Below are 27,808 nucleotides of genomic sequence, written 5' to 3'. Positions count from 1 at the left end.
TATTTATATATATATATAAAAGTTTGCTTTAGTTTTTAACCAGAGTGCTTTGAATGGCTCTAGAGTGTCATTAAATAATCCAAACTGAGTGAAGTTAATTAAGATTGAACTCAACACTCCCATAATTCACCCCGTCTTAAGAAATGTCCATACCTGATGGGACAGTGGATCCCCCCCCCCACACACACCAAAAAAGGGGGGGGATGGGTGAGCAATAGCGAAATTGCAGCTTTTTAACCAAAAAGGAGGAAAGGACACTTTTTTATATATATAAAAAAACACCTTAACAGCTGTTGCTGTTCGTGGTAATTGCCAAATTAAAAAAAACACCAACATAATGTAAAAAAAAGAGAGGAAAATAAATTATGCATAATTTACTATCTGGGAACAGCTGACCATTATTATTCTTAACGTCATTATAAGTACCATTACAACACTAGCATGAAGAGGCAGTTCAACTGAAGAAAGAAAAAAACCCTCACGCAAAATCAAATGCAACCATTAACCAATACAAAACAAGACATCTCCAACATAGAGAATATGATGTACTACTCTGAATACCAACCCAGACAAAGATTGAGAGGAAGAGAGAGAGAAAGAGAGAGAGAGGATTGTTGAGGGAGAGGTGGATAACGTGAAAGAGCAGTGGGGGTGGAAATTGCATCCAAGCACCCATTTAACTATTGCCAGAACTATTCAATCGCAATGGGATACTGTTTGCTTTGCCAGAGGGAGGTCTATTTTTGAAGTAGCATTCTGTCATATGTACAATGAGGGCGTGAATCTTCAAAGAGTTAATAAGAATGAATAGGGATTGATGATCAATTCTTTTTTTTTTTAATTTATTTTTTATTTTTACCCTTTTGAGTCTTCTCCCACCTACTTCCTTCAAGATCCTCCTCAATGATCTTGGAATGGCCTCAGCATTGCCCGTAAAATATTCCCCATTGTTCCCAGTGGTTGGAATTTTGTTAATGCCACTATCTTGTACATTTCTGGGCAAGTATGGCAGCCACACAATCCAATAATGCCCAAGATGGCAGTAATGATTTCCAATGCAAATACTGCCATCTTGAAAAAGTGTGCTGGGACGTATTTGATGGGACCACCCCTTCCCAAGAAAGCTACAGTGTTGGATAAGGCTTGCCACCATTTTGGACATACCCAGGCAAACACATAAGAGCCACAGAATAGGGTCAGATATTTTTTAGACTTCAATAACCATGAAACTTCCATTTTGCTCTGGCACCACCCACCCCACTGATCTGTACACAATGCTTTTTTTTTTGGAGAAGTCAATTCACACATTGAAATGACAGTCAGCAAAATCAACAGATGTATCAACTCTATGCATGTTTACTCAGAAATAGGTCAAGGGGACATACAGCCTAATACGTGTGGCAGCCTCAATCTGGTCCTGCTGTCATACAGCCTTTCCTTATCAAAACTATTATTTAGCTACCACCCTAAGCTTTCGAGATTCTGCCAGATGTTGTCCTGAGTTTCCGGAAAATCTTTGCGATAGTGAGGACTAGAGATCTGCTCTTTTAAAAATGAATGGCTGCTGACTTCAGTTTGTATTCTGCACTGTACCAGTTTGTATATAATGATAAGCCGTTGTTTGTTTTAACCATGGACGGATCAGCCCTGCAGACGAGCAGAGCAACTATAATTTGTTGTGCCTAATGTTGGTTTTTTAGGGGACGTGGGTGGTGCTGTGGGTTAAACCACAGAGCCTAGGACTTGCCGATCAGAAGGTCGGCGGTTCAAATCCCCGCAACGGGGTGAGCTCCCATTGCTTGGTCCCTGCTCCTGCCAACCTAGCAGTTCAAAAGCTCGTCAAAGTGCAAGTAGATAAATAGGCACCGCTCCGGCGGGAAGGTAAACGCCGTTTCCGTGTGCTGCTCTGGTTCGCTAGAAGCGGTTTAGTCATGCTGGCCACATGACCCGGAAGCTGTACGCCGGCTCCCTTGGTCAATAAAGCGAGATGAGCACCGCAACCCCAGAGTCGGTCACGACTGGACCTAATGGTCAGGGGTCCCTTTACCTTTAATGTTGGTTTCATTTTCAAAATGTTCATCTTGCACCTTTGTAGCTGAGCAAGCATCGAGGGCAGGGTGCTGAAACAAACTGGGATTAAGCCAGGATAGTGGGTTCAGACCTAATGAGAAACCACAAGTCAAAATTTGCAAGCCCGTTTCAAACCATGGTTCCATATACTGGTTTGTTGGCCACAACAAAAACATAGTTGGCTAGGATGGACTTGGATGTACAAACAAACCACCGTTAAACTACACAAACCATGGCTTAGCATTGCATGCAAACAGTATATGTGCAGGTCTATCTCTGTAGCTCTCTGCTGTAGTAAACCACTTAGAATGGAATTAATAGTGGCACACAGAATGGCAGAATAAACCTTTCCCATCTGGGTCACCAATGAGCCTGAGGCATCTGTATTAGCAAGCAAGACATTGTGAGAACTGCTGGAATGTGGAGCCACTTGCTTATCATCAAACCTAGTATGCTATCTGGCAGCCTGAACTATAAACTGCTGATGGTAAAGTTCTTCCATTTAGCGAGCATAGTTCCATTGATTTCAGCTAGGTCAAAAGCCTAGTTTTCCCTTGTCCAATCATCATGACTTCCTCATCATGGCAGGAAGCCAAAGATTGAATGGGCCCAGGTACACAAGATATACCACAAAAGCAGGATTCTGTCTCATTCCCTCTAACCTGGGAAAATGCCAGATGGAATTGGGCATGATATATACCAAGTGCTCTCTGGCATTGAAATGAATAGGGCAGTTGCTAGGCCCTGGAAGCCTAGAGTGTGTCGCCGGAGCCCTCAATCGGGATTGTTCCAACTGTTGGAATGTCCCTGCAGGACCAAAACAATGTCCCAGTGGCACTACGGCAATGTTGCAAAACCATGACTGTAAAAGCTATGGATACACAAAGGCCCACTGCAGACATTAGTGCCCATGGTAGTGTGGTGGTGCACTTTCCATCACGAGGGATGGGACTGTGTGGAATGACAAACTGTGAGGAAGGCCTTGCCCAATCTGAGTCCAAATCTGGGTGCACGGGCATGGGAAGATGGGTCACACATATTGGGTCAATCATTCATATATCACGGGAATTATTTTCATAGCTCACTCAAGATTTCATCCCCAAGCAAGATTTCATCTCAGCCTCCACCTCATGGTTGATGCGGATCTGGAGCTGAAAGTCCCTGAACACATGACATTGGACATCCTCACCCTTTGCTCCCCAATACTTGACTTAGGAAGTTAATGCGTCACATTCTTCAGTGCCACACTTCATATGCAAACAATGGAAATCTATTACATGTAGCACCAACATGAAGTGTAAATTCAGGGTGTCATACAGACTCAGTCATTTGGGAAATCATCCATTGATTTACTTCTGCTCTACCCCAACAATTCTCTGAAGGTTATTCTTATTAGTACCATAAACACCCACATCAACCTAAACACACAAGTCCATGATTCATAAAATACTTTTTTCTCTAAATCTCTTGTTTCTCTCTCTCTCTTTTTCACCTGAGAACAGCACCTACAGTTTCCTTTAACTTGTGTTTTTTTTAAATAGAAAATTAATGAAAGAAAGAAAAATCTAACCTCACCAGCTGCTGGTAATCAGGTTCTTCAACGGATTGTCTAAGACACAACACTGTCCTAACTTTAGACCGAAGACGAGATGAAAGAAATAAAGAAAAGACGACCAACTGGGAAAGAAAACATGAAATGGAAGTTGTTCAGCATGTGAGTACAAATTTGGCACTTGCTCAGAGACTACGTCTGGTGTGCAATTGGTGGAAGGAGGCCCTGTCTAGAAAGGAAGGGGGTGACTGGCTGGGGTGGTGGCAGCAGAAATAAAGAGTATGCCCACTGCAGCCCATGTGGCAACATGCTCTCGCGCACATCCATCAAGGTCAAGCAGATATTGGATTGGGACGAGGGCACATACGTCTCCCAGGTGATCAGGCTAACAGGTGACTGGCATGACCCATTTAAGGATGTGTGTAGATTAATAAGGAAGGTGTCAAACCAAGATATAACAAGTGCTTGCATTTTTAAGGGACTGGGTTAATGTATTTTGGTGGAAGGGAAGGACATAAGTCAGTGGGAGAGCATTGTTGTTTTAAAGGATTTTAATATTGTATTTTTATATGGGTGTAACCTGTCCTGGGACCTGGTGGTGAAAGGCAGGTAAGACAGCCAATAAATAATAATAATGATGATATGTTGATGAAAGGTCCCATATTGGGCATCTCTAGAGCTCAATTCATGGTCTACAAATCTCTCAAACCACCCAAAGGTTTATTGCAGCCTGCACAGAAAACATTCTGCACTGGAGCAAACCATCAGGGCCCTAAGCAATCTCCTACAGGTCCAATGACCTCTTCCTCACCTGCAAGCAGCGATTGTTGTGAATTAGGATGTGCAATGCCACATGGGCTAAAAAAACTAGGTCCGTTCCAGCCAGATGCATGGATGCCTTAATAACCCTGACTCTGGAGAGGAAGGGTGAAAAAAGAAGGTGGGAAAGTTGGATGGGGAAGTATAAAGAATTGTTTTTAAAAAATCATCTATTCTGCCCCCCGCCCCATCCTGGTCAGGTGCGTCACCTCCCCCCCAACCTCCCCCCACCCCACCCCAAATCTTTTTTTTTTTCCTTTAACCTGTAGCACAAAAACAACAGAACACATTCACAAGCCACTTGTTGGCACTGTGTACCTGAGTGAGAATTTTCTAGAACATTGTAGAACAAACAGCCATAAAGTTTATTTTGAAAAAAATAATAATAATAAAAGGTTGAACGGGTAAGACTTCAGTGCTCGGGTATAGCAGCTGAATTACTGGCATTATATTACCCATAGCTTATTTCCGTCCGTTTTATATATATATATTTATATATATATATAGATTTGTTGTCTTCGTGAGTTGTCTTCCTTGTCACGGTTCCTTCCTCTGAGCCTTTTTGTCTCTTTAAATTTTTTGTTTCGCTTTCCTTTTAAAAAGTTTATCCCCCCCCCCCCCGACGTGGGCTGATGCCTATTGATCAGCTGATGTCCCCCCAACTAGTTAAGACTAAGAGTTTTTAAGTAACAGTCAGTGTGTGAGGATTAAGTCTGTGTGCTTGGCCACTGGGCTAAGGAACCAGCTGGGGCTTCCCACCGAAGTCCTCCGAGGTCAACGCCAAGAATCGGGACCCCCTCCTATCAGTTGGCTTGCCCCGCGATGTGGTTTTCGCTGTCGCTGCCGTAGTCCACGTCGGGGTCGTCGTCCTCTTCGTCGTACTCATCGTATATTTCGCCGTTGATGTCGTCAGTCTGCATCTCCTCCTTGACGTGGGAGGTGTCCTCGCTTTTGATGCCGTAAGTGCTCTGGATAATGGGCATCCCGGGCTCTGGACTGCTAGAAACGCTTGAGTGCTCCGAGGGCAGGTGCGGGGAGGGCATTCCTGCCATGGCAATGGCCCCTGGGTAGACTACGCCGGCCGTCGCAATGGGAATCTGTGCTTGCTGTCTGTTGGCAATAAAGGAGGGGGAAAGCAATACGGGGAGCCATTAGACACAAGGGGGACGATGCATCCTCATAAGCCATTCTTTTAGAAATAAAGGAAGCTACCTTGCTTCATGTTACCGTATTTTTTGCTGTATAAGACTCACTTTTCCCCTCCTAAAAAGTAAGGGGGAAATGTGTGTGTGTCTTATGGAGTGAATGCAGGCTGTGCAGCTATCCCGAACAGCAAGAGGGATTGCTGCTTTCGCTGCGCAGCGATCCCTCTTGCTGTTCTGGCTTCTGAGATTCAGAATATTTTATTTCTTGTTTTCCTCCTCCAAAAACTAGGTGCGTCTTGTGGTCTGGTGCATCTTATAGAACGAAAAATACGGTACGTTTTTTCAGGTTGCGTCCAGCAGCGACCTGGAAGTACCGGAAAGGGTTACTTCCAGGTTTCGCCACTTGCGCATGCACAGAAGCGCTAAATCATGCTTTGCGCATGCGCAGAAGCACCAAATCTCACCACGTACCTGTGCAGAGACGGCGCTTCAGGTTGCGGGCTTTTCATGTTGCGAACAGGCCTCCGGAACGGATCCCATTCGCAACCAGAGATACCACTGTACTGAGTTAATTAGTCCTTCTGGCTCTACCCTGATTGTCAGTGGCTGTGTGGCGAAACATAGTCAACTGTTGTCCTATACAGAATAGGACCATTGGTCCATTAAGCTGAGTATTGTCTACACTGTCCGGCAGCAACCCTCCAGGGTTTTAGGCACAGGACATCACCAAGCCTACCTGGAGATGCTAGAGTTTGAATCTGGGACCTTCTGCCACCAAGCTATTACCCTTCTCTCTCTCTCTCTCTCCCCCCCCCCCTCTCTCTCTCTTGCAGGCCCCCTTAAAGCCATGTTTCCAGGGATATAAAAATATGTTCAACATCTCCCCACTAATTAGTATCATTTTAGACTTCAAGAAAGTCAAACTGGAAGAAAATAAAACCTTGCACTTTCAAGTTATTAGACCTCAGTATGGCACAACTCTGATTTAAGAACGCAGCAGTGAAACTGCACAAATGCAGCAGTTAAGGTAAGGAGCATTAACTATTTAGTACTGTTGTTGAATGCGTACTTCCAAGAAGTTTTGAGTAGAATGAAAGCGTCCATGTGTAAGGCATTAGGGGTAGGACAACCCCGCACGGGCTGCAATTACAGACCCCAGATGCCATATCTTAATAATTGTACCCATGTATTATAAATCTTAATGCATTTTTTTTTTTTTACATTACATTATATTGCAGCCATTGCTTCATATGTTTGATATGCCTTAGATGTCAAACATAACTCATTATTTCTCTGTTTCACTGGCATTTCCTTCAGTTCTAATGGGCATGATATTTCCCCATGTGGGCCAAGTACAGAGGATTCCCTATAGGGCATAAGAGCTCTGTTATCCCACTTCCTTCCTTAGGACCAACATTAATTTCTCTAGTGTAATTAATGCATAAGTGTAAACGGCAGCAATGGGGAAGTCTGAGCAGCCTCAGGAAAGGGGGGGGAGGCAAGAAGGGGAAGTTTAACCCTCTCTTCATCCCTGCCATGGTGCTGACAAAACCACCTCTGAACCTGCTGCTTGCATTTCAATAATAATAATAATAATAATAATAATAATAATAATAATAATAATTTGTTTATACCCCACCCATCTTATACCCCACTCTGTGCGGCTTCCACCGAATATTAAAAACTTCCCTAAACAGGGCCGCCTTCAGCTGTCTTTTAAAAGTAATATAGTTGCTTATTGCCCTGACATCTGGTGGGAGGGCGTTCCACAGGGCAGGTGCCACTACTGAGAAGGCCCTCTGCCTGGTTCCCTGTAACTTGGCTTCTCGCAGGGAGGGAACCACCAGAAGGCCCTCAGAGCTGGACCTCAGTGTTTACTTTAAAACAGTCCCCATGGAAATCCATCAGCATTTTAGACCAAATTTCTCCCCAAGCACACTTTTTTTTTTGTATGCAGCTTATCCCAATATACATCCTTGTATATCACTTTCACAAATATAGTATCATCATCATAATCATCATCAGTGATGGGTTGCCCCAGCAACTCTGGCCAGCTTCCAACAATTTATACAACCGCCAACATTAAAAACTTCCCTATAAGCATTTTCATCCATACACTACCCTAGTATATGCATTTTTGTACATGTTACTTGCCTGGAAAATTGCTTTGCAAGATTTGGAGATATGCAATTTTCGAAGGAAGGTTGTGTTTCAGTTTGCATATTTTTTTGGGGGGGAGGGGGAGTGCCAATGTAAACTTAATAAAAATCTTCTCCTATGCCTAGGCCAGAAGTTCCCCAACCCCTGGCATAGACAATATAAAGGTAGCCAAATCCACTTGTCTGACTCAGTTTAAAAAGACAGATTCATAAAATCAGACCTTAAGGCAGTTCTTAAAAACAAAACCCTATTTAAAAGTCCTCCTCACTACTGTGGCTGGGCTCTGAGCATCCAAGAGACGCATACTAGTCCATCTTCTTGTAACTTTTCTGCAAAATCATAAAGCTACCATGCCAAGCATCTGCTTAAAACCTTCCTTTTCAGATACCGAAAGCCTGGAAATACATGCAAATGTCATAAAAGAGCTGGGTTATTTTAGGCCTGCTAAATTCCTTCCTCAAATCTTGGAATGCTGGCCGTGTTTATCTCCCTAAGAAGCTCTGGGGGATCCTTGCAAACCTACAGATTTAGCACTGATGCTCCTTTTGTTGCCTTGCAGCATGGGCTAATTCAATTGCGATAATATTGTGCAGAACATGCTCCGCATTGTAATGTCATCAAAGGTGTGTCCGCCTGCAACGGAAAGCCTTGCCACGGGAGACAGGAGGGGAATCTCTGGAGGAGAGCAGGCTTAACTGAGAGTGAAACCTTGCCCTGGCCGTTTACGCCAAGCGTGGAATAAGCCTCAGAACAATCCTGGAAGGCCATGGGGCAGGGTTGGCGGAGTTCTCCGATCCTTGCCACATTTCTAAATCTCTCACTTCTTTCCTTCAAGGAGAAGGTGGCTGTTCAAGCATTATAGCAACAAAAAGAGGCCTATCTGGGGCAGAGGATACAGAAGTGGGGAACCTATTTCAGCCTGAGGGCAACATGCCAGCAGCAGACAGGGTGATGACCATACCAACCTTGTGAGAGAGGGGAAGAGGGAGCCTTGCTAAGGGGAGATAAGACCTGTCCGTCTCGTTGTTTTAATTTCTAACAGCAGCTACTGCGTTTGCCCTTGTTTTTGCTGAGGTGGTAAACCTGAGTCTGGGCTGAACCACTTCATAGACCGCAATGCTCCTCTGTGCAATTAGATTGAATTAATACCTGCCTATAGATAGCTAGGATCCCTTAGATTTCTGTGTGGAGACTGATTCTGTAGAGATGAACATTCAGTCACGAGAACCTCAACCTACTGGTTAAAACAGCTTCACCTTCCAGGTCATTTTGGACTACAACTCCAATCAGCCTCAACCAGAAGCGATGAAGAGAAGAGGAGTTTGGATTTGATATCCCGCTTTATAACTACCCGAAGGAGTCTCAAAGCGGCTAACATTCTCCTTTCCCTTCCTCCCCCACAACAAACACTCTGTGAGGTGAGTGAGGCTGAGAGACTTCAGAGAAGTGTGACTAGCCCAAGGTCACTCAGCAGCTGCATGTGGAGGAGCGGGGAATCGAACCCAGTTCACCAGATTACGAGACTACCACTCTTAACCACTACACCACACTGGCTCCACACTAGCGATGGGAGTTGCAGTTGTTGAAGGCTGATCTAAAGTGAGATAGCCCAGTCACAGGTTTAGAATCTCTGAGACCTAGGCCCCTAGTATCAATGAATTCAAAGGTCATGTGAAAATGACTAGACCAGCAGCTCTGGTCTAGACAATTTCAATCCATACAGAATACTCCCCCACCAAACTCCAATTTTGTAGGGCTCCAAAAGCATGCAGATGTATGGACTGGTAAAAATAATTTGCACTTAGCATGGGTTAAATAAGGTAAGTGTGGATTATGTAGGATGGATTTTACCAAACAGGCATCCACAATAGCAACACTAACATGCAGCTAGATCTGTTACAGCTGGCCGTGGTTAGGAGGCTAATTTCTGAGTATAGGGTTGGAACACTTTGAAAACCTGCAACATTCACTGTGTGCCACAAACCATGGCAGCTCTATGGAGTTTTCTCTATACTTCTGAAGAGCTGCTACCTGTAATCTCACCATGTTTACTCAGAAGCAAGTCCCAGTCTCACCTGATCGGGATTCAAGCCCTACAGCCTGGCGCTGTGCCGATTTAGGCGTGAGACAGTCTACTGAAAGCAATCAGTTCTAAGCACACCAAACTTAGCACGAGGTTGCAGTAGCCTCGTTTGCACATTCCGACAAACGTTATGCCCTTTAGAGAACCCAAAATCAGTTCCCTTTAAGATGTCACCTTGTTGCAAAGACCTCATTTGGGGCACACCTATTGGTAACCCCAAAGTATCTGCGCCACTCCCAGCAGAGAGAGAATTTGGCTAGCTCATTAAGGAAGCTGAATACCATTTCAACTATTGGCGGATTAATCCCCCCCCCCCCCGCCCTAACATTGTCAAGCATCAGTGTTGGCGAGATAAGTGGAATTCTGGAGGCTTTGTCGCTGCCTATTCTTTCTCCAAAAGGTCCTCCCCTCCCTCTCTTTTTAATCTCCTGATGCCAAGGTTTGGCTGACATCCCTCTGTTTGTTTCCGCGCTTACCAGTGGGATCACCGGACTTGCCAACACCACAGGGTTAAGCGGCTCAGATTTCTGGGCTGAGCTGCTTAGTATTACAATGCACACTGTAGCTGTTTAAAATACTGCCTGGTGACACTTAGCAGTAGCTGGACAGATTCATCTCTGTTCATCATTACTGTCATCCATTAACCAGGCTCAAACAGCCAGCTCTCGTTCCAAAAACGTTGGGCGCAGTCCAGCCCTGGTTAAGCAGTTTTAAGTCTCCTTGATTTCAACAGGAGAGATTTAAACCTGTACTTAACTCTTACGCTGAAAAAAAAATCAATAGGACTCAAAAGTGCTTAGCTTTGGATCGGCTAGGCGTTTGTTCTCTACCAACTCAGAAAGATGCAGCGCTATGTAAGTAGATAGAAGGATATATCAATTTTGTTTCTCACTTTCCCCCCAGTCTTAAATTCAGTTCACATTTTCTAGCAATGTATGATTTTTTTAAAAAATCCTCATGAAAAATTATAAATGTTTTAGTGTGAATTTCTCCTATTAAGTAATTTTTATATTTTGACTAATGTACACTAATTTGCAAGCAATTACCCCATATTTCCCAATTCTTTTCACTTATATCTCTTCATTTTTAATGCATACTTTCCCCTAATAAATGCATTTTTGCAAATGCTGTTTTGTTGAAGAACTGCATTTCAAAGGATATTTTTGTTTCGGTTTGTGAATTGTTTTTGACAGTGCAGATTTGACTGGTCCAGCTTTCAATGCATACTGAATCAAATTTCCCCTCCATCCTCTATCAGTAGCCATAAAAAAAAAATCTTGTGGCGGTGAATTCCATATATTAATTGCGCATTAAGTGATGAAGCGCCTGCTCTTTCTCCCCAGAACATTCAAGACAGGAAAGAGTGTATGTTTATTTATAAGGCACACCCTTTCCTCTATTTCTGATGTTCAGGTATAAGGAGTTCTGCTTATGCACTCCAAACGGAATGGATGTAGCTCAGTAGAAGAGCATCAGCTTTGCATACAGAAGGTCTCAGGTTCAATCACTGGCAGCTCCCAGTAGGACTGGGAGAGAACACTGTCTGAAAGAATTGTAGAGTCCCTGGGGGTCATCTAGCTCAACCCCTGCAAAGTAGGAATCTGCCAATGAATTTGTCAAGAAATAGCGGGATCGGTATGGATTGTGGCTACCGTTGTGTGACTGCTGCATCAAACCCTAGCATGTGGAGTAAGCAGTAAGGTGACTTTTGAAGGGCAAAATGGAAAACATTGGTCTCTCGTCCTCATAGAAGCTCCGTGAATGATTTAGAACCCTGCGTGGCCAGGGGTGTAAATCCCACGGGGTGCCCCCAGAAGAACAGGAGGTCCTCTGCTTCTGAGCATTGCCTTCAAACTTAGTGAAAGCTCTAAACTGAGTAAAAATGGTATACCAGAGCGGGCAGGGCTTTGCACTGTTCGTTTACCTGTGGGGAAACTAAACGTTTGCATAGGGTTCAAAAAGGAATGGGAATGGAATGGTGGAGCTTGAAAGCAGGCCTGATTGGCTAGCTGGCTGGCACCTTGAACTGGAAGGCACCACACCGCAACATTTTGTAGCAGGCTCAACTTGCAATTAACTACAGGAGTTCACTGCCACAAAGATGAGGTGATGAGCGCTGGCTTAGACAGCTTTGAGAGGGGACCAGAAAACATTCGCAAAGGGGGACAGGTCCGTATCGGTGACTACTAACAATCACAACAGCTAAATGGAATCTCCGTGCTCAGAAGCAGCAGTATGCCAGTGGACAGCGTTTGCCGAGAAAGAAGAACAGGAGGGGAGTCATTGATTACATGGCCTGCTCTTCATCCCAGCCTCTGAGAACCAAGCCTGCAAACCACTTGCAAATACTGCACCCTGAATGTAAGAGGAGCCCCGCTGAATCAGGCCAAAAAGGCTTATTGCACCCAGAATTCCTGTTCTCACAATGGTCAGCCCATGAGAAGCCCAAACGCAGGACATGAGTGCGATAGGGCTCTCTCCCCATGTGCGATTCCCAGTCCTGGCGACTGGCATTCAGAGACATATTGCCTCCAACTGTGGGGTCAGAATGTAGCCATTGTGCCTAGTAGCCCTTTTCAGCCTCAGCCTCTAGGAATTTGCCCAATCCTTTTAAAGCCACCCATACTGGTGCCCGTCACTGCATGTGATGCACTGGAAGTAGTGTTACAAAGATGGGCGTGGGTGCACACAACTGGCTTCCCTCCAGCTGAAGTGGCTACAGCTCTCATGTGCTAGTGGTTGGGCGAGCAGACCTTAAAATATTAGAACTGTAGAATTGGAAGGAATCCCAAGGCTCATCTAATTCAAACTCCTGCAATGCAGGAATCTTTTGCCCAACATGGGGTTCGAACCCACAGCTCTGAGATTCAACGACTCATGCTCTACTGACTGAGCCACCCCCACCCCTCAACCTCAGAAGTCAGGAGAAAAGAGATGCAAACTTGTGGGGCCCTTTTCTCCATCACCCCACACCGGGAAAACTCCAGGTCCCCACTATATGCCTAATAACACCTGCAAGGCTAAAATGCACACAGACTCATAGAAAAGTAGAGTTGGAAGGGACTACGAGGGCCATCTAGTCCAACCCCTGCAATGCAGGAATCCTTTGCCCAATATTGGACTCGAACCCATGACCCTGAGGTTAAGAGTCTTGTGCTCTATCGACTGAGCTACCCCAGACCCTTTCCACCTAGTATATGAAATCCGCCACAAAGGGCCCATACCCAACATTGAAATACTGCCTCATCTCTTGACGCCGATTGCGCATGATTGCCTTGTATTCGCCGATCCGCAGCTTCTTCCCGTCCACTAAGCACGTGCGCTTCGGCCTGGGCTTGTACTTGTAATCCGGGTACTTCTCCAGGTGCTGCTTGCTGAGGCGCGCCTGCTCCTCATAGTACGGCTGCTTCTCAAGGTTTGTCATCGCCTTCCAGCGAGAGCCTGTCGGGGGAAGAAGGAGAAAGGAGATATGTCCATCTCTGAGCCTTTTCAAAGGACTTGCCAGCCCTGGAGCAGTCTAGCGGCAACCCAAGGGCCAGATCCAGTCTATGTAATGCTTGGATCTAGTACAAGGCTTTCCAAACTTGGGTCTCCAGGGTTCATGGGAATTGTAGTCGAAAAACAGCTGGAGACCCAAGTTTGGGAAAAGCTGATCTGGTGGTACCTTGATGGCCCTGCCAAATTGTAATTATCCTTTTGGTATTATCCTTTTGGTAGCTCCAAAAGAGTCACTGGTGGCCTTCCTTTGCCCAAAGGCGGATGCTGGATTGCTCCCTTGCTGGAGCTACCTGGAGAGTTACTTTGGCAGTTTCTCATGAAAATGCAAACAAAATCAAATTTCTCCTCCATTCCTAGAAAGTGGGACAGGGGCTGGCCGAGGTTGGTGAAGCATTACCCCGTTTGCCCTAACGGACCAGCCACTACCGGCTTCTCTCATCCATGTCTTGTAGCTCCTGCTTTGCTTATGTTGTGCTGCAAAAAGCCATTCATTCACCCAGCCTCACTAATGACTCCATTCCTGCCCCCACTGCCGCTCTTGTCTCTCTTTTGCCAAATGTGTTTATTAATAATGTCGTCCAGCTTATTAGTAATGTGACCTGAGTTCCTTACTGTTGTTTAAAATCACTTGTGTGTTGTGTGTATGTACACAATGTGCATGTATGCATGTGTGGTTCATACACACACACACACATAATGCACTCACAGATATAACACACACACACACACACACACACACACACACACACACACACACAGTGGTACCTCGGGTTACATATGCTTCAGGTTACATACGCTTCAGGTTACAGACTCCGCTAACCCAGAAATAGTGCTTCAGGTTAAGAACTTTGCTCCAGGATAAGAACAGAAATCGTGCTCCGGTGGTGCGGCGGCAGCGGGAGGCCCCATTAGCTAAAGTGGTGCTTCAGGTTAAGAACAGTTTCAGGTTAAGAACGGACCTCCGGAACGAATTAAGTACTTAACCCGAGGTACCACTATATGTGTGTGTGTGTGTGTGTGTGTGTGTGTGTGTGTGTGTGTGTGTATATATATATATATATATATATATATATATATATATATATAATGTCAAACACCCACATGCATAATTGCACTGGCCCCAGAGGATGAATGACACAAGTGATTAAAGTTATGCCTCTTAAGGGAAAAACAACAAGAACCCTTTTCTGGCTGTGTAAGCGAACGAGTCCTAGGCAATGCTTAGAAAAGAAAAATATTACAAATGGAGGAACAATGTTCATTTGCTCTCTGGGTTGCTTTTTCTAATGGAGCTGGGTGGAGAGATTTTTGTTCTTACAAAATACTCATGATGCTCATAAATCTGGGCTGGGAGAATTTTTTTTTGGGGGGGGGGAAGAGAAAAGAAATGACCCAATGGGATATTACTCAGTCTAGCCTTGTAGTGGCTCAGCCTCTTTGGGGAAAGAGAGATGAGCCCCTGGCTATGAAAACAACCCCTGGGTGGAAATGTGGCAAGGACATTGTGGGGGCTGATCAACTTGGGAGACAGCCGTGGCCTTCCTCCCCGCCGCAGTTAGCTCACATTATAACTTCCACCATGCCTAGATCATCACAAACACCCCACGCACCATTTATGATCTACAGAAAGCTTACATTCTCTCCCTTTTGCAAAACATTTGTCCCTTGCTCCAACAAAAACACCAGCAAACCATATAGCTTCTATTAGGAAAGTCTCAGTTTTTTTATATTATTAACTGCCAGTTTTCCATTTGCCTTGCTAGGTGGGTGCGAGTATGCCTTTCTCTTTTCATGGGGGTCAAATGCACGCTGGGCAAGAAATGTGTCTACACAGGACTCCCTCTTCCCTCTGGCAGGCTTGGACAAAGGCGGCCCTCCAAGCCTTTCTGTCTGGCCCTTGGAACTCTCTGCACAACTCGTTCCCTCCCTAGCTACACCCACTGTCCCCAAGCTTTGCACTCTCCTTGAGAACTTTTGCCTGCCTGGAATGTGCCATTCAACTGCGGTGGTGCCATTTGCTACCTTTGCAGGTGACCCGGAAACTACAACTAATCCAGAATGCGGCAGCTAGACTGGTGACTGGGAGCGGCCGCCGAGACCACATAACACCGGCCTTGAAAGACCTACATTGGCTCCCAGTATGTTTCCAGGCACAATTCAAAGTGTTGGTGCTGACCTTTAAAGCCCTAAATGGCCTCGGCCCAGTATACCTGAAGGAGCGTCTCCACCCCCATCGTTCAGCCCGGACACTGAGGTCCAGCACTGAGGGCCTTCTGGTAGTTCCCTCATTGCGAGAAGCAAAGTTACAGGGAACCAGGCAGAGGGCCTTCTCGGTGGTGGCGCCCGCCCTGTGGAATGCCCTCCCACCAGATGTCAAAGAAATAAACAACTATCAGACTTTTAGAAGACATCTGAAGGCAGCCCTGTTTAGGAAAGCTTTTAATGATTGATGAATTATTGTATTTTAATATTTTGCTGGGAGCCGGGGCTGGGGAAACCCAACCAGATGGGCAGGGTATAAATAAATTATTATTATTATTATTATTATTAGCTTGCATGGGTGGAGAGTGTGTGTCCAAATGTGCGTAGAAACCAGCCCAGCACATGAAGTTAAAAGCTTGCATTTGTTATTTCGCCCCCTTTTGCCTCTCATGGCCCTTGGAAGCTTTCCCAGAAGGTGATGTGGCCCTTAGGTTCAAAAAGCTTCCCTTCCTCTTGGCTAGGGTGCAGAGGAAGGCCAATAGCATCACAAGGAAGCTTAATCAGACAGACGGGCAGATGCAGGTTCGGTCTCTGTATTAAGGAATGCGGGAGGACACTGCTCCTTGACTGGTGGCCCAGGCAGCCTCCAAATGCCTTCCCCGCAAAAGCTCCCTGTGCCATAGCAATTAATAGCCACCTATAAGCTGAGTGAGCACTGGCCACAACTAGCCAATTGCAACACACTGAACACTAGCTGGTCATCACCATTATTTCCATAAGGTAAAGGTAAAGGTAAAGGGACCCCTGACCATTAGGTCCAGTCGTAGCCGACTCTGGGGTTGCGGCGCTCATCTCGCTTTATTGGCCAAGGGAGCCTGCATACAGCTTCCGGGTCATGTGGCCAGCATGACTAAGCCGCTTCTGGCAAACCAGAGCAGCGCACGGAAACGCCGTTTACCTTCCCGCTGGAGCGGTACCTATTTATCTACTTGCACTTTGATGTGCTTTTGAACTGCTAGGTTGGCAGGAGCTGGGACTGAACAACGGGAGCTCAACCCGTTGTGGGGATTCAAACTGCCAACCTTCTGATTGGCAAGTCCTAGGCTCAGTGGTTTAGACCACAGCGCCACCCGCGTCCCTCATTATTTCCATAGCATGTTTCAATCACCCAAAGTGCTTTACAGGGGTGTTCTCCCCCCCTTTAGCAGGAACTCAGGGGAACTGAGTTATCTTACCATTTTAAAATTAAGTAATAATTATTTCTTGTCTGGGGGAGGAGGCTGGAATGAATATACACTCAATACCTGAGCCAAAAATCCACCTATAATCTGTAATCAATAAACTGGTGGCCATTTCTAATCCAGATCATCGTCTGCTTGAGTTTATTAGTTACATCTTACATTTAGCCACTACCTTGGTGGGGGACGGGGGGCACTGTGACTGGGCCGGCAATAAACGAGCAAACAAACTTCATGATGAGTTCCCCCACCTTTATCACGGGCGGGGGGGGGGGGGGACTGCAGCTTTATCTTTCTTATCTCAACTCCTTTCACAACCAGCCTGCGAGGTAGGCTAGGCTGACAAATACATAGGCTAAGGCACAGCAGAGGCTTGAAACCTGCCTCTTCGTATCTCTCTTCCACTTTTCCCATGAAGCATTTAACCAATTAATGCCAGTCTAGCAAAGGCTGGTCTAAGGATACAGAGGTCCACCAGCGCCTGTTGATCCCTTGTTTACCTGTGGCTCTCTCCCTTCATTGACATTTAGATTATAAGGACATTTCTTTTCTTTTTTAAAGTGCTACTTCCCCTCCATTGCTCCCAGCAGTGGCCTCCCCCAAGGGCCAGCACAGGGGCTTCCGAAGGGCTCTACTATGAGCGGGGAGGGGAGAAGAACCAGTTACGGCTTCCTTGAAACAAACACACCAGTCTTTCTGTTTCATTGCAACTGTTTTGTTTTTTAATTAATGCTTATTGTTGCAATATAACTTTTGGTGAACTGTTTTGGCTGCATGCAAATAAGGCAAGTATGCTGTTATCAGCATACTGTACTTCCCAAATAGGAGAAACAGCTTAACATTCAGAGATCCCAGCTAGCTCAGGCCTCCTATTTCACACTCCTATAAAAATGGCTGAATACAGAAAATTGTGTTTTAGTTTTCTTCCAATTAACTGCAACACACACACACACACACACACACACACACACACACACACACACACAGAGAGACAGACAGACACACACACACTCACACAAGAGAGAGAGAGATAGAGAATCTTAAAGACTAAGAGTGGGAACACTGAGAGACTGAAACACTTCTTAAAAATGACAACAAGGTTCCCTAACAAGCCGTCTCTCTTCCTTTTTGCAAAAAGTGAAATAAAAATCGGATGCACCAGTTTACGTACCAATGAACAGATGGATGACAAACATGTGCACAGATGACTTTGCTCACAAATCCATGCATTGGTACTCCCCCCCTTTTTTTAAATGTTCAGAGCATAATATCAAAAGTGTCAAAATTTAATCCCAGGATAGAATAGCACTGTTGTACTGGAGCCATATAGAGAAAGAGCGTGCGCGCGTGCGTGCGCGCGCGCGCACACACACACACACACACACACAGCCTGGTTGAGCAACAGTCTCACATAACCCACAGTCAGTGTGAAACTTCAGACACCTGACCCCAGTGCCAGAAAGAAGGAAGAATGATGACGATGGTGAGTTAGAACAACTGTGCCATTCTTGCAAAGAGACCCGAGTACCTGGTTGATCTGCGAGCTTCCAACTCCCTCTCCTTCCCCAAGTTAATAGAGAACTCCCTGCTGAGTTCAAAAAGTGGCCTTTGGCAGCCCAGAAGGGACCTTTCCAACATTTCCACCAGGGGAAGAGGAGAGCGCCTCACCCCCCCCCTTTATTGCAGAGGAGGAAGAGATTCCCCCCTTTATCCTCTGATGTTTCAAAGGAAAGCAATCTCTCACTTTCGCTTGCTTTCAGACCTCGCCACTCACTTGCAGTGAGTGCAAGAAGTTTTGAGAGCTAAGCAGGGCTGTCATCTCTATGAGAATCTGGAATGGATTTGCATGTTACACTCCACGTACTGTATATTTAATCGGAAAAAGATGCTCGCGATACGCTCGCCGTACTTCCCTCCTTCCCCGCACTGGCCTGGCCTAGTGCTAAACAGTAAAAGGTGATTCCTTATGTTAAATTTCTTAGCCGAAATGGTTTATTAAAACCAGATTTGGAGGGTATTATAAAATGCTTAGAAGCCCTTTAAAATGTCAACGCGGATCCCCCAGAGACTGAGTAAAATGTCAGCCCGGCTCAAGGGCCTATTTTAAGTGGAATGAATTAGCAGCGTGCTGTTGGAGGTTGTTATCCCAAACAATCAGTTAAGATGGGGAGAAAACATCCACGTTCCCTTTGTACTTTCTGTATGGAAAAGTGGAGGAGATGATGTTTGCGGTGATCTGACCAATTCCTGAAGACGATTGCTTAAAGGTAAGTTTAATCAGGACAGCTCTTAAATGCAAAGACCCAGCCAAGCTGTTTTTCCTCCTGACTCATAGGCTTAATCTCACAGCCACTAACTGCCTTTAAATCCCTTCTGCTAGCATATGCAAGTGTTATCTTCCCGGGAACAAATGTAGACTCCTTATCTCACTTTCTTCCGACTAATCTAGTCAATTCAGGTGCCCTGTTAAAGCCACCCTACCTGCCATCTATAACCGACAGCTAGTATATAGGCCTCTGTGAATCTGTAGAATGAAGAATCCAACAGTGGTCACACAAATCCTGCTCACAGCAGAATTTCTCCAGCGACCAACTTGCCCGTGTGAAATTGAGTCAACCTACACATTTGAAAGGATGCGGGTGGCCCTGTGGGTTAAACTTGCCTAGGACTTGCCGATCAGAAGGTCGGCGGTTCGAATCCCCACAATGGGGTGAGCTCCTGTTGCTCGGTCCCTGCTCCTGCCAACCTAGCAGTTTGAAAGCACGTCAAAGTGCAAGTAGATAAATAGGTACCACTCCGGCGGGAAGGTAAACGGTGTTTCCGTGCGCTGCCCTGGTTCGCCAGAAGTGGCTTAGTCATGCTGGCCACTTGACCCAGAAGCTGTACGCCGGCTCCCTTGGCCAATAAAGCGAGATGAGCGCTGCAACCCTAGAGTCGGTGACAACTGGACCTAATGGTCAGGGGTCCCTTTACCTTTAGACATTTGAAAAGCCGGAATTGTGGACTGCACAGCTACAGATTATGGGAAGGATGCACATACAACAGATCAAACACAACTCCCTGAAAACTGCAAACTCTAGAGAGAAATGTGTAGCCAAGTCCTCTTTCTCATGTTCATTACTAAAAGAGGTTTTCACACAGAGGAACTTTCAGAAGTGTTTCAATTACTAATAACAATATCTTGTATTTTGGTCCCAAGGTGGGTTGGGGAAAAACCCAATAATAACACAAACATCAAAATGTTGTGTAAAATTCACATAAAATTCTACAACAGGGGTCACCAATGTGCCTTCTGCAACACTCATGAAAGAACACATTAGTTGTCTCCTCAAAAAACCTCAGCACAATAGAGAATTTTTGCTTTCTCCTCAGGTTCTATTTGTACTGGCTCAGCCTCTCCTACACTGAATATGCCCCCTTAAACATGCCCACATTTCATTAGATGCCAGGAGTGGACATCCATTCACCCATCAGTTCTGAACAAAGGAGAGGTGCAAAGAGCTTCTCTTTGTGAGTGAGCTCACGAGTGGCTGATGGGAGCACATTTCCTCCCCTATTGATGGGGTGGCTGATGCATGGCACCCATTTTGTGTCATGCCATGCCCCATGGCAGCCATTTTGTGGCTGGTGCCCACAACACCACTTCAAAATTCCAGATATGCCTGCTGACCCAAATGTTGGGTGACCCTTGAGCTACAAAGATTAACAAGACAAAAACACAACCCCAAAGAAGCCATACCCCATATCCAACACCCAAAATGGCCCACCTTCACTCCTGAAAGTGAAAGAAGCCTCAGCTACTGATCTGAGTGCAAAATCATGACCGATCTGCAAGCTACATTTGGACAAGATAGTCTCTTGGCCATCTTGGCCACAGTTCATTTAGGAGACACCTCGCTGCGCTACGAAACGGTGCAGTCCAGAATTCTGCCACCTTGTTCTGAGTTAAGCACAGAATGGCTTTTGTGGAACCAGATGGGTGTCCAGTTGATATGACGCCCACTCCAAACCACAGAGCCCTGCTGGAGAACTGCTGCTTCTGTTTTTCATTGCCTTACCCAGTATTTTGCTGATGTTGGAGTTGTGCATATCCGGGAAAGCCTGCAGGATCTTCCTCCGCTCGTCTTTCGCCCATACCATGAAGGCATTCATTGGGCGCTTGATGTGGGGTTCGTTGCTCCCACGCCCTCTGGACTCCCGATAAATCCGAGATTCTGAGACACCTGCGCTTCCTAAAACGATGGGGTGGGAGGGCAGAAAAGCAGGGAACAAAGGATATTTCATTGTTATAAGCTGCTTCCTCAAGCATAGCTTTACATTGTACTCAGGAGGATTCGTCACTGCAGCATGAAGTCCTGCATCTCCCATTTTCTCAGTTAAGACATGTACTTGTTGTACAGCTTTACGGCATGGTGGATAAGGGCACTTATGTGCTTTCCCTCCACCATATAATCACATAAACATAGTTGTTGATGGTAGTCAATGCTGAGGTCCAAATGTACACACCTCCAGTTTGCACAGCCTTCCCTTCCTCTCTTTTTCCGCAGGGAAAGAACTGCCCAACTTGGGTCTCCATAGGGAATGCTTCCTTAGCGCATGGTGGAAGGAGGTCCCACACATTCCCATTTTTCTGCTCCTCCCAGAGAATCCCCAGCCAGTTGAGTAAAAGAGGTGGGGAATGTTACCCCAGTTACAATGTCTCCACATGATGCAGGATAGTGCTATAGGCTTTTATATTGGGATGAGGGTGGGGAGGGTATCCATTCTGAAACACCATCTGAATTTATTTATTTATTTGCTGATGATTTTGTGATTCCACCAAAGGACTAGGCAGTGCTAGTTGCTTTGCTTCCTAACAGTGAAGGGCCTTTTTTTTGGCAGCATCACAAAGATATATCCCGGCTTTCCTGCTAAGGAGCTCATGGAGGAGTACATGGCCCCTCTATTTTATCCTCACAATTCCCCTGTGAGGTAGGTTAAGCTGACAGGCCAGAAAGTCACCTGGTGAGCTCCATGGCTGAATAGCAATAGAGGTTCAATCAGGTTCAACACTCTAACCACTTCACCACCCTGGTGAACATCTAACCCCCTGCCCTGTCATGTATGAATCGGATGTAACAAGCCAACAAATGCTTGTTCATGGTCTTTTCATGCACGGACACCTCTGCAGTGCTACAGACAAGGTCCGTGCAACTCAAACAGCTTCTACAGTCCCAGAGTGCGCCTGTCCTGCGGCCAATTGGTTCTGCTAACTGATCACTTCTACAACTGATCTCATTCTTCCGAAACCTATTTCTGTTTGCATCTTTCATCTCATCTTCACAGAGCCAGAGACGTGGTCTAAACCTTGGCAATGGCGTTTACTATGACAGCATGAAAAATTCGCCCACAGACTTTCAGCCTCGCACATCGCCAGCTTTGTTTAGTGGGTGTCTCCTCGCCCTGCGCTAAGTACCAAGAAGATCAATGCTCTCTCTCCACCAGGCAGTGGATGTACAGGCACAGCTGGGAATAAGGCAAGGCGCTCCGCTACTGACCATCAGAGTCTCCGCTCATGTTGAAATCCATCATAGCGTGGCTAAACTTCCCGTCTTCATTCTGTTTGACTGCCAACTGTTGAGTCAGGTTCTCCAGTGTCGTTTTGTCCTGGGTGGGGAGAGAAGAGAGGGCACAAAGGAGTCTTTTTATTAACACGCAATGGAACCACAAAGTTCATAGGTAATTTGCAAGAATCCCCAGAGAAGGAGGGTTAGAAAATAAGGAAGAAGATGGTTGGGTTGGAAAAGTAAATGAAAGTGGGGTGAATGCCCGAAGGGATGGGGGGGTAGAACAACACAATTATTTTTGGGAGGTTTTATGAGTTGGAAGTATCATGGCTTGAATATTCACTCCTCCCATTTAAAAACACAGCTTTATTAGCCGAGGATGAGTAAGCTTGTGAAATTCAGATTAGTTTGACATACATTGCAAGCGCTCAGCTAGCATGTTCCACAAAGCGGTTCAAATGTTTCTGGTGGAATTCAGTGCACTGAAAAGTGGGCTTAGTTTAGCAACCCACAGGGCAATTTAAGATGCTAATTTTTCTGATGGGCCCGATGGATACTTCTGAAAAACCTTGTAAAACTTAACATTGATAGGAAGTTAAAAGTATGCCAGGACCGTTCCTGATGCTAATTTTTATCCCTGTCCTTGTCTGAGATGCAAGTAAGGCAACTGATAAAATAGCCAAAGGAAATAACTCTGAGTCAGAAATGACTACCTTGTTCACAGGATGTAAACGGCAACAATCCCTTCTGATGATTTTTCAGGAGTACTTTTACAAATGGGTGAAATTTTCACCCCACTCATCACTGTGACAATCACTTTCTCATCCATTTTCCTTAAAACTGTTTCGCCCACAACATTCCAGGGTAAGGGCAAGAAACATTTCCCTCTTATTTCATAGAACTGTAGGGTTGGAAGGAATCTAGTTAAACACCCTACAATGCAGGAATCACAGTTAAACAATCCTCGACAGATGGCCATCCAACCTCTGCTTAAAAACCCTTCAGTGAAGGAGGGTCCAACACCTTCTGAGGAAGTCCCTTCCACCGTTGGACAGCTCGTACCATCAGAAAGTTCTTCCTGATCTTCAGTCAGAATCTCCTTTATTTGGTGCAATGAAGCCAACAAGATTTGGCTATTTGATGGTGTCTGAACAATGCCTCAGGTGTTGTAGGGGTGGGGTGGGGAACTGAGGGGGAAAATATACCCAATAGCAGTGGAGAAACACTATCATCCTCAAGACAACAAACAGAGGGCAAAAGGTGATGGGAAACAGATGAGAACGGCGTCACTTGCTACACAAGGAAAGATCCTGTGTGAGAGTCCGGGAAGGGAAATATATATGACAGTAAGGATAGGTAAAAATGCATATTAAAGAAACGCATAGAATCCATAATACAGCACAGCAACTAAACACAGCAACTAAAGAGACAGAGTGGGATTCAAAGAGAACAGGTCGGGAAAACTTGCAAATTTGTATACAGCACGCCAGTGATTTATGCAACCCCTGGGTGGCTGCTCTCCATGGTTGTGAAATGCTTCGTGGTTCACACGTTGTGGAGGCTTGCTTTGTGCACAACCACTCCCCCCCCCCCAACCACCACTCCTCACCTATACCAGAGACCATGCTCAGAGTCTAGTTCTGGGAACGGGTTATGCCCAGCAAGACCAAGGAGGAGCCTCACAAACCCCACGGCATGCTCAGAGCTCGGGAATGCGCCTGCAGTGTGTTTACAAACATTGCTTTCCCGCAAATCCTATAGCCGAAAGCATCGCGTGGCCAGGATTAGTGCCGCGCACTTGGCTTGGAGGAGAACGATGCCTCCACTGTGGGGCCTTGGAAGAGGCTAGCCGGGGCCTGCACCTTTCTCTGAGTGCAATACCTGCATTCATCACCACTGGAAAATGTTGCTTTCCTCCCCCTCCACACCCAGTTGCGGGAGTGCTGCGGTGCTGCAGAACTGAAACGTGCAAAGCAAAGCCAGCCCTTCTTTTCGCAAGCCGCACACAGTTCAACCTGCCTGGCTTTCGGTTGCCTCTCTCCGCAGAACGCGGGAGCGATAAGGGGGAGGGGGGAGGAACCGGAGACTCTGTTTCAGCGACAAGGCGACCCCTAACCCCCCACTACTAAAACATGCAGTATAATAAAATAATTCAATTAGTCGCCATCAAAGGGAAAGTTGAGATAATTCTCAGAGGCTGTCACTCTGAAGCCGAGCGATGTCAAAACAGTCAGCTATGCTTTCGTTATGCCCCTTTGAGCCATGACTTAAGTGAACCTTCAGTCAATCTCGGTGCTGAGCAAAGGGAGAGGGATGGCATGCGAGAGTTGGCAGCGGGGCAGAGGAGGTGAAAAGTGAGTTGCAAAAAGCTTTAATTATAAAACAACAGAGCGGCCTCCAAGGCTGAGGAGGCCCAGCCGTCGCACTTAACCAATCTCTGCTGCGGCTGATGCACTGAACGAAATTAACGCGGCTAAAGGAAGAAAAAGAAGAAGAAAAAACCCCAAAGCAAAACAAAAGCAAGAACACCCTCGTGAGCAAAACAAGTTATTCGGTTTTTAAAGCAGAGGACACGGTAATCCATAAATTAAAAAGGGTTTTTAAATCAAAGAGGGGAGCAAAAGCTCAGCTGGGACGTAGCAGGGTGTTTGAGTGAAAGGAACAGGAAAGTTTTCAAGAGGCATAAGTAATGAACAATACTTTTGGCTTTGTGGCGTGTGAGTCTCAAGCTGAAGATTGCCACAGTATTTCCGGGTTGTTGAATTCAGTTCGGCACTGTAGTTTATACGGGCATTAGTCAACAAGACGGATGGTGGTGGGGGGACATAGGAAGCCAGCTTATATCGAGTCAGATCATGGCTCCATCCAGCTCAGTAGTTCCTGCTCTGATTGGCAGCTGCTCTCTAGGGCTCCCTGATAGGAACCTTTCTCAGCCCTGCCTGAGGGACTGAACCTGGGACCTGATGCCACTGCAGCTTTCTCAAGTAGGAACACAGGATGCTGTCTTAGACAGAATCAGGCATTTGGCCCATATAGCTCAGCAATATAGATTCTGACTGGTAGCAGCTTGCTATGGTTTAAGGCAGAGGTCTCTCCCAGCCGCACTTGGAGGGACTGAACCTGGGACCTTCTGCATGCAGATACTCTGTGAAGGAACCATCTTCTTTTCCAGGATGCAGAGTTAGAGTGACGACCCAATAAAACGAAAAGGCCCCTTGCTATGTAATAAACTTCACTCATATGTAACAAACTAGGCTTAATGTCTCATCTGCTTTGGCCCTCAAATTTATGTTGTTCGGATTGCACTGTAATATTTTCTGTTAGGGTTTAGTGGCTGGTGCCTAATTTGTGGGTTTTTGAAGCAAGGTATAAATATTTTTGGAACGTTTTAGGAAGCTGCCTTGTACTGGTTATTTATATTGCTATCTCTGTCCCAGAATTGTCTACTCTAACAGAATAGGACCTTTCTTTCCTGTCCCCTGTTACCGTTAGAGAAATCAGTATGAATTTGTTTATTTTTAAGGTAAAAGAGTGGCCACCCTGATGCTTCTAGATGCGACCACACTCTCCACCTTAAGAAGACAGAAATGTAATAAATAATAACAATAACAATAGTAGTACCCCGCCCACCTGACTGGGTTGCCCCAGCTACTCTGGGCAGCTTCTAGTATGGTTGCCATATGTCTGGAATTTCAAGGACATACCTGGAATACCGTTGTCAGAAGCAGTGTCCAGGTGTAAATCAGCAAAATGTCCAGAAAACATATGGCAACCCATGTTGGCAGTGCCATTTTTGGCGATGTTACTTTTGGCCAAAACAACAACAAAAAAGCCCAACAACTTTGCCCCCCCAAAAGCTCAACAACTTCCAGCATATACAAAAACACAATTGAAACTTTAAACATTTAAAACTTCCTGATACAGGGCTGACTTCAGATGTCTTCTAAAGCTTGTATAGATACTTATCTCCTTGACATCTGATGGGAGGGTATCACAAGGCATGCATGACTACTGAGAAGGCCCTCTGCCTGGTTCTCTGTGGCTTCATGTCTCGCAGTGAGGGAACCACCAGAAGGCCTTCAGAGCTGGACCTCAGTGTCCAAGCTGAATGATGGGAGTGGAGATGCTCCTTCAGGTATACAGGGCTAAGGCCATTTAGGGCTTTAAAGGTCAGCACCAACACTTTGAATTTCTGGAAACGTACCAGGAGCAAAATGCTGGGTGCCAATGCCCATCTAACCCAGCATCCTATCCCACCAGTGGTCAACCAGATGCGCATGGGAAGCCCAAAAGTGGGACTTGAGTGCAACAAAGCTCTCCCAACTTGTGACTCCCATCAAATGGCAAACACAATCAGAGAGTGACAAGTCTCAGGTGCTTGGTCTCCATTACAACCCAGGTGAGGCCATCAGGAAGTAGTTCCTCAGAAGGGGCAATGTCAAATCAGGTATTGCCTGCACCTGGGGAGGGTGCAGAGCACTGGAGAGAACATTAATGCAGAGTTTCCCAAACTTGGGTCTCCAGCTCTTTTTGGACTACAACACCCATCATCCCTAGCTAGCAGGACCAGTGGTCAGGGATGATGGGAATTGTAGTCCAAAACCCAAACACTGGGAAACACTGCATTAATGGAAAGAAACACGCCCAAAAACCAGGCTCAGCCACCACGCACCCTCATAAATTCTAAGTACCCTGTGAATGAGGAAAGTACAAGGAAGTGTGGTGGGAAACTTTTGGAAAACTGGAGGGCAGGCTTTGGCATAGTGCTAATCAAAAAGGCCATATAATGAATGGAACCAGGGCAAAATTAAGCACAAAAGCAGTAGCTAACCTGTTTTGCTTTAGAAGAAGAAAGAGGTGGGTGGCAATCTCCTATCTGCTGGGCTACGCACTTTCCAGGAGGATATTTCAATTTATGTTCATGGCATCACTCTGTCAACAAAGGAAGAGGATCCTCTTTCCTGTCCCTGCCCACACACAAATTAACTGCAGCTCGCTGACAGAGGGGTATCCCACCTTCATCTTGCAAAACCCATTTAGCGGTTCCAAAGGGGGAAGCACAATGGTTTCAAGTTTGCACATCAAAATGCACCCATTAATCATAGCTGGCTGGCTGGAACATGGCCATTTCCGAAACCCTTAGAAACTCTTAACTGTTTGTGATGTGGATCAGGCCTTGACACTATTTGTAGCTGCTATTTGCAGCTCTCTATTTGTAGGGAGATGGTTTAGTTCACACTGCATGTTAGCACACAAAAGCAGTTCTGATCCTACCCACTGGCACTGTTCAGGCTCTGAGGCCCAGCAGTGCATTTCATGTGTGGCCAATGTAGAACTGACCCATGGATTTGTGTAAATGCCAACATGCTGAACACCTGCGAGAAGATTCTTGAGCCTTGTTGAATATCGGAATGTGGCCTAGGGTGAGTCAGGCCATTGATCCACCGAGTTCAGCATTGTCAGGCAGAAGTTAAGGATTTCAGGTAGGGGGGAAT

At 45.8% G+C, this 27,808-nt stretch overlaps 1 protein-coding gene across 10 annotated transcripts in view; it reads right to left on the bottom strand.

Annotated features, from left to right (window-relative positions):
- Nucleotides 1–4,782: 4,782 nt before the first annotated feature.
- SOX5 (SRY-box transcription factor 5) overlaps nucleotides 4,783–27,808 on the bottom strand; it is a 771,121-nt gene continuing 748,095 nt past the window's right edge. For 9 of the 10 annotated variants that reach the window (XM_028746002.2, XM_077935293.1, XM_028746004.2 and 6 more), the window contains 4 exons: nucleotides 22,305–22,413; nucleotides 20,826–20,999; nucleotides 13,054–13,270; nucleotides 4,783–5,551 (listed from right to left, as the gene is read on the bottom strand). In XM_028746002.2, the coding sequence (XP_028601835.2) occupies nucleotides 5,245–5,551; nucleotides 13,054–13,270; nucleotides 20,826–20,999; nucleotides 22,305–22,413 (807 nt within the window). In that variant the 3' untranslated portion in view covers nucleotides 4,783–5,244. The remainder of the gene's footprint in view (nucleotides 5,552–13,053; nucleotides 13,271–20,825; nucleotides 21,000–22,304; nucleotides 22,414–27,808) is intronic. The other variant, XM_077935292.1, reaches the window with a different exon arrangement.

Source organism: Podarcis muralis, chromosome 10 (assembly GCF_964188315.1).
Source record: "Podarcis muralis chromosome 10, rPodMur119.hap1.1, whole genome shotgun sequence".
Taxonomy (NCBI): domain Eukaryota; kingdom Metazoa; phylum Chordata; class Lepidosauria; order Squamata; family Lacertidae; genus Podarcis; species Podarcis muralis.
This window is presented reverse-complemented; position numbering and strand designations above follow the sequence as displayed.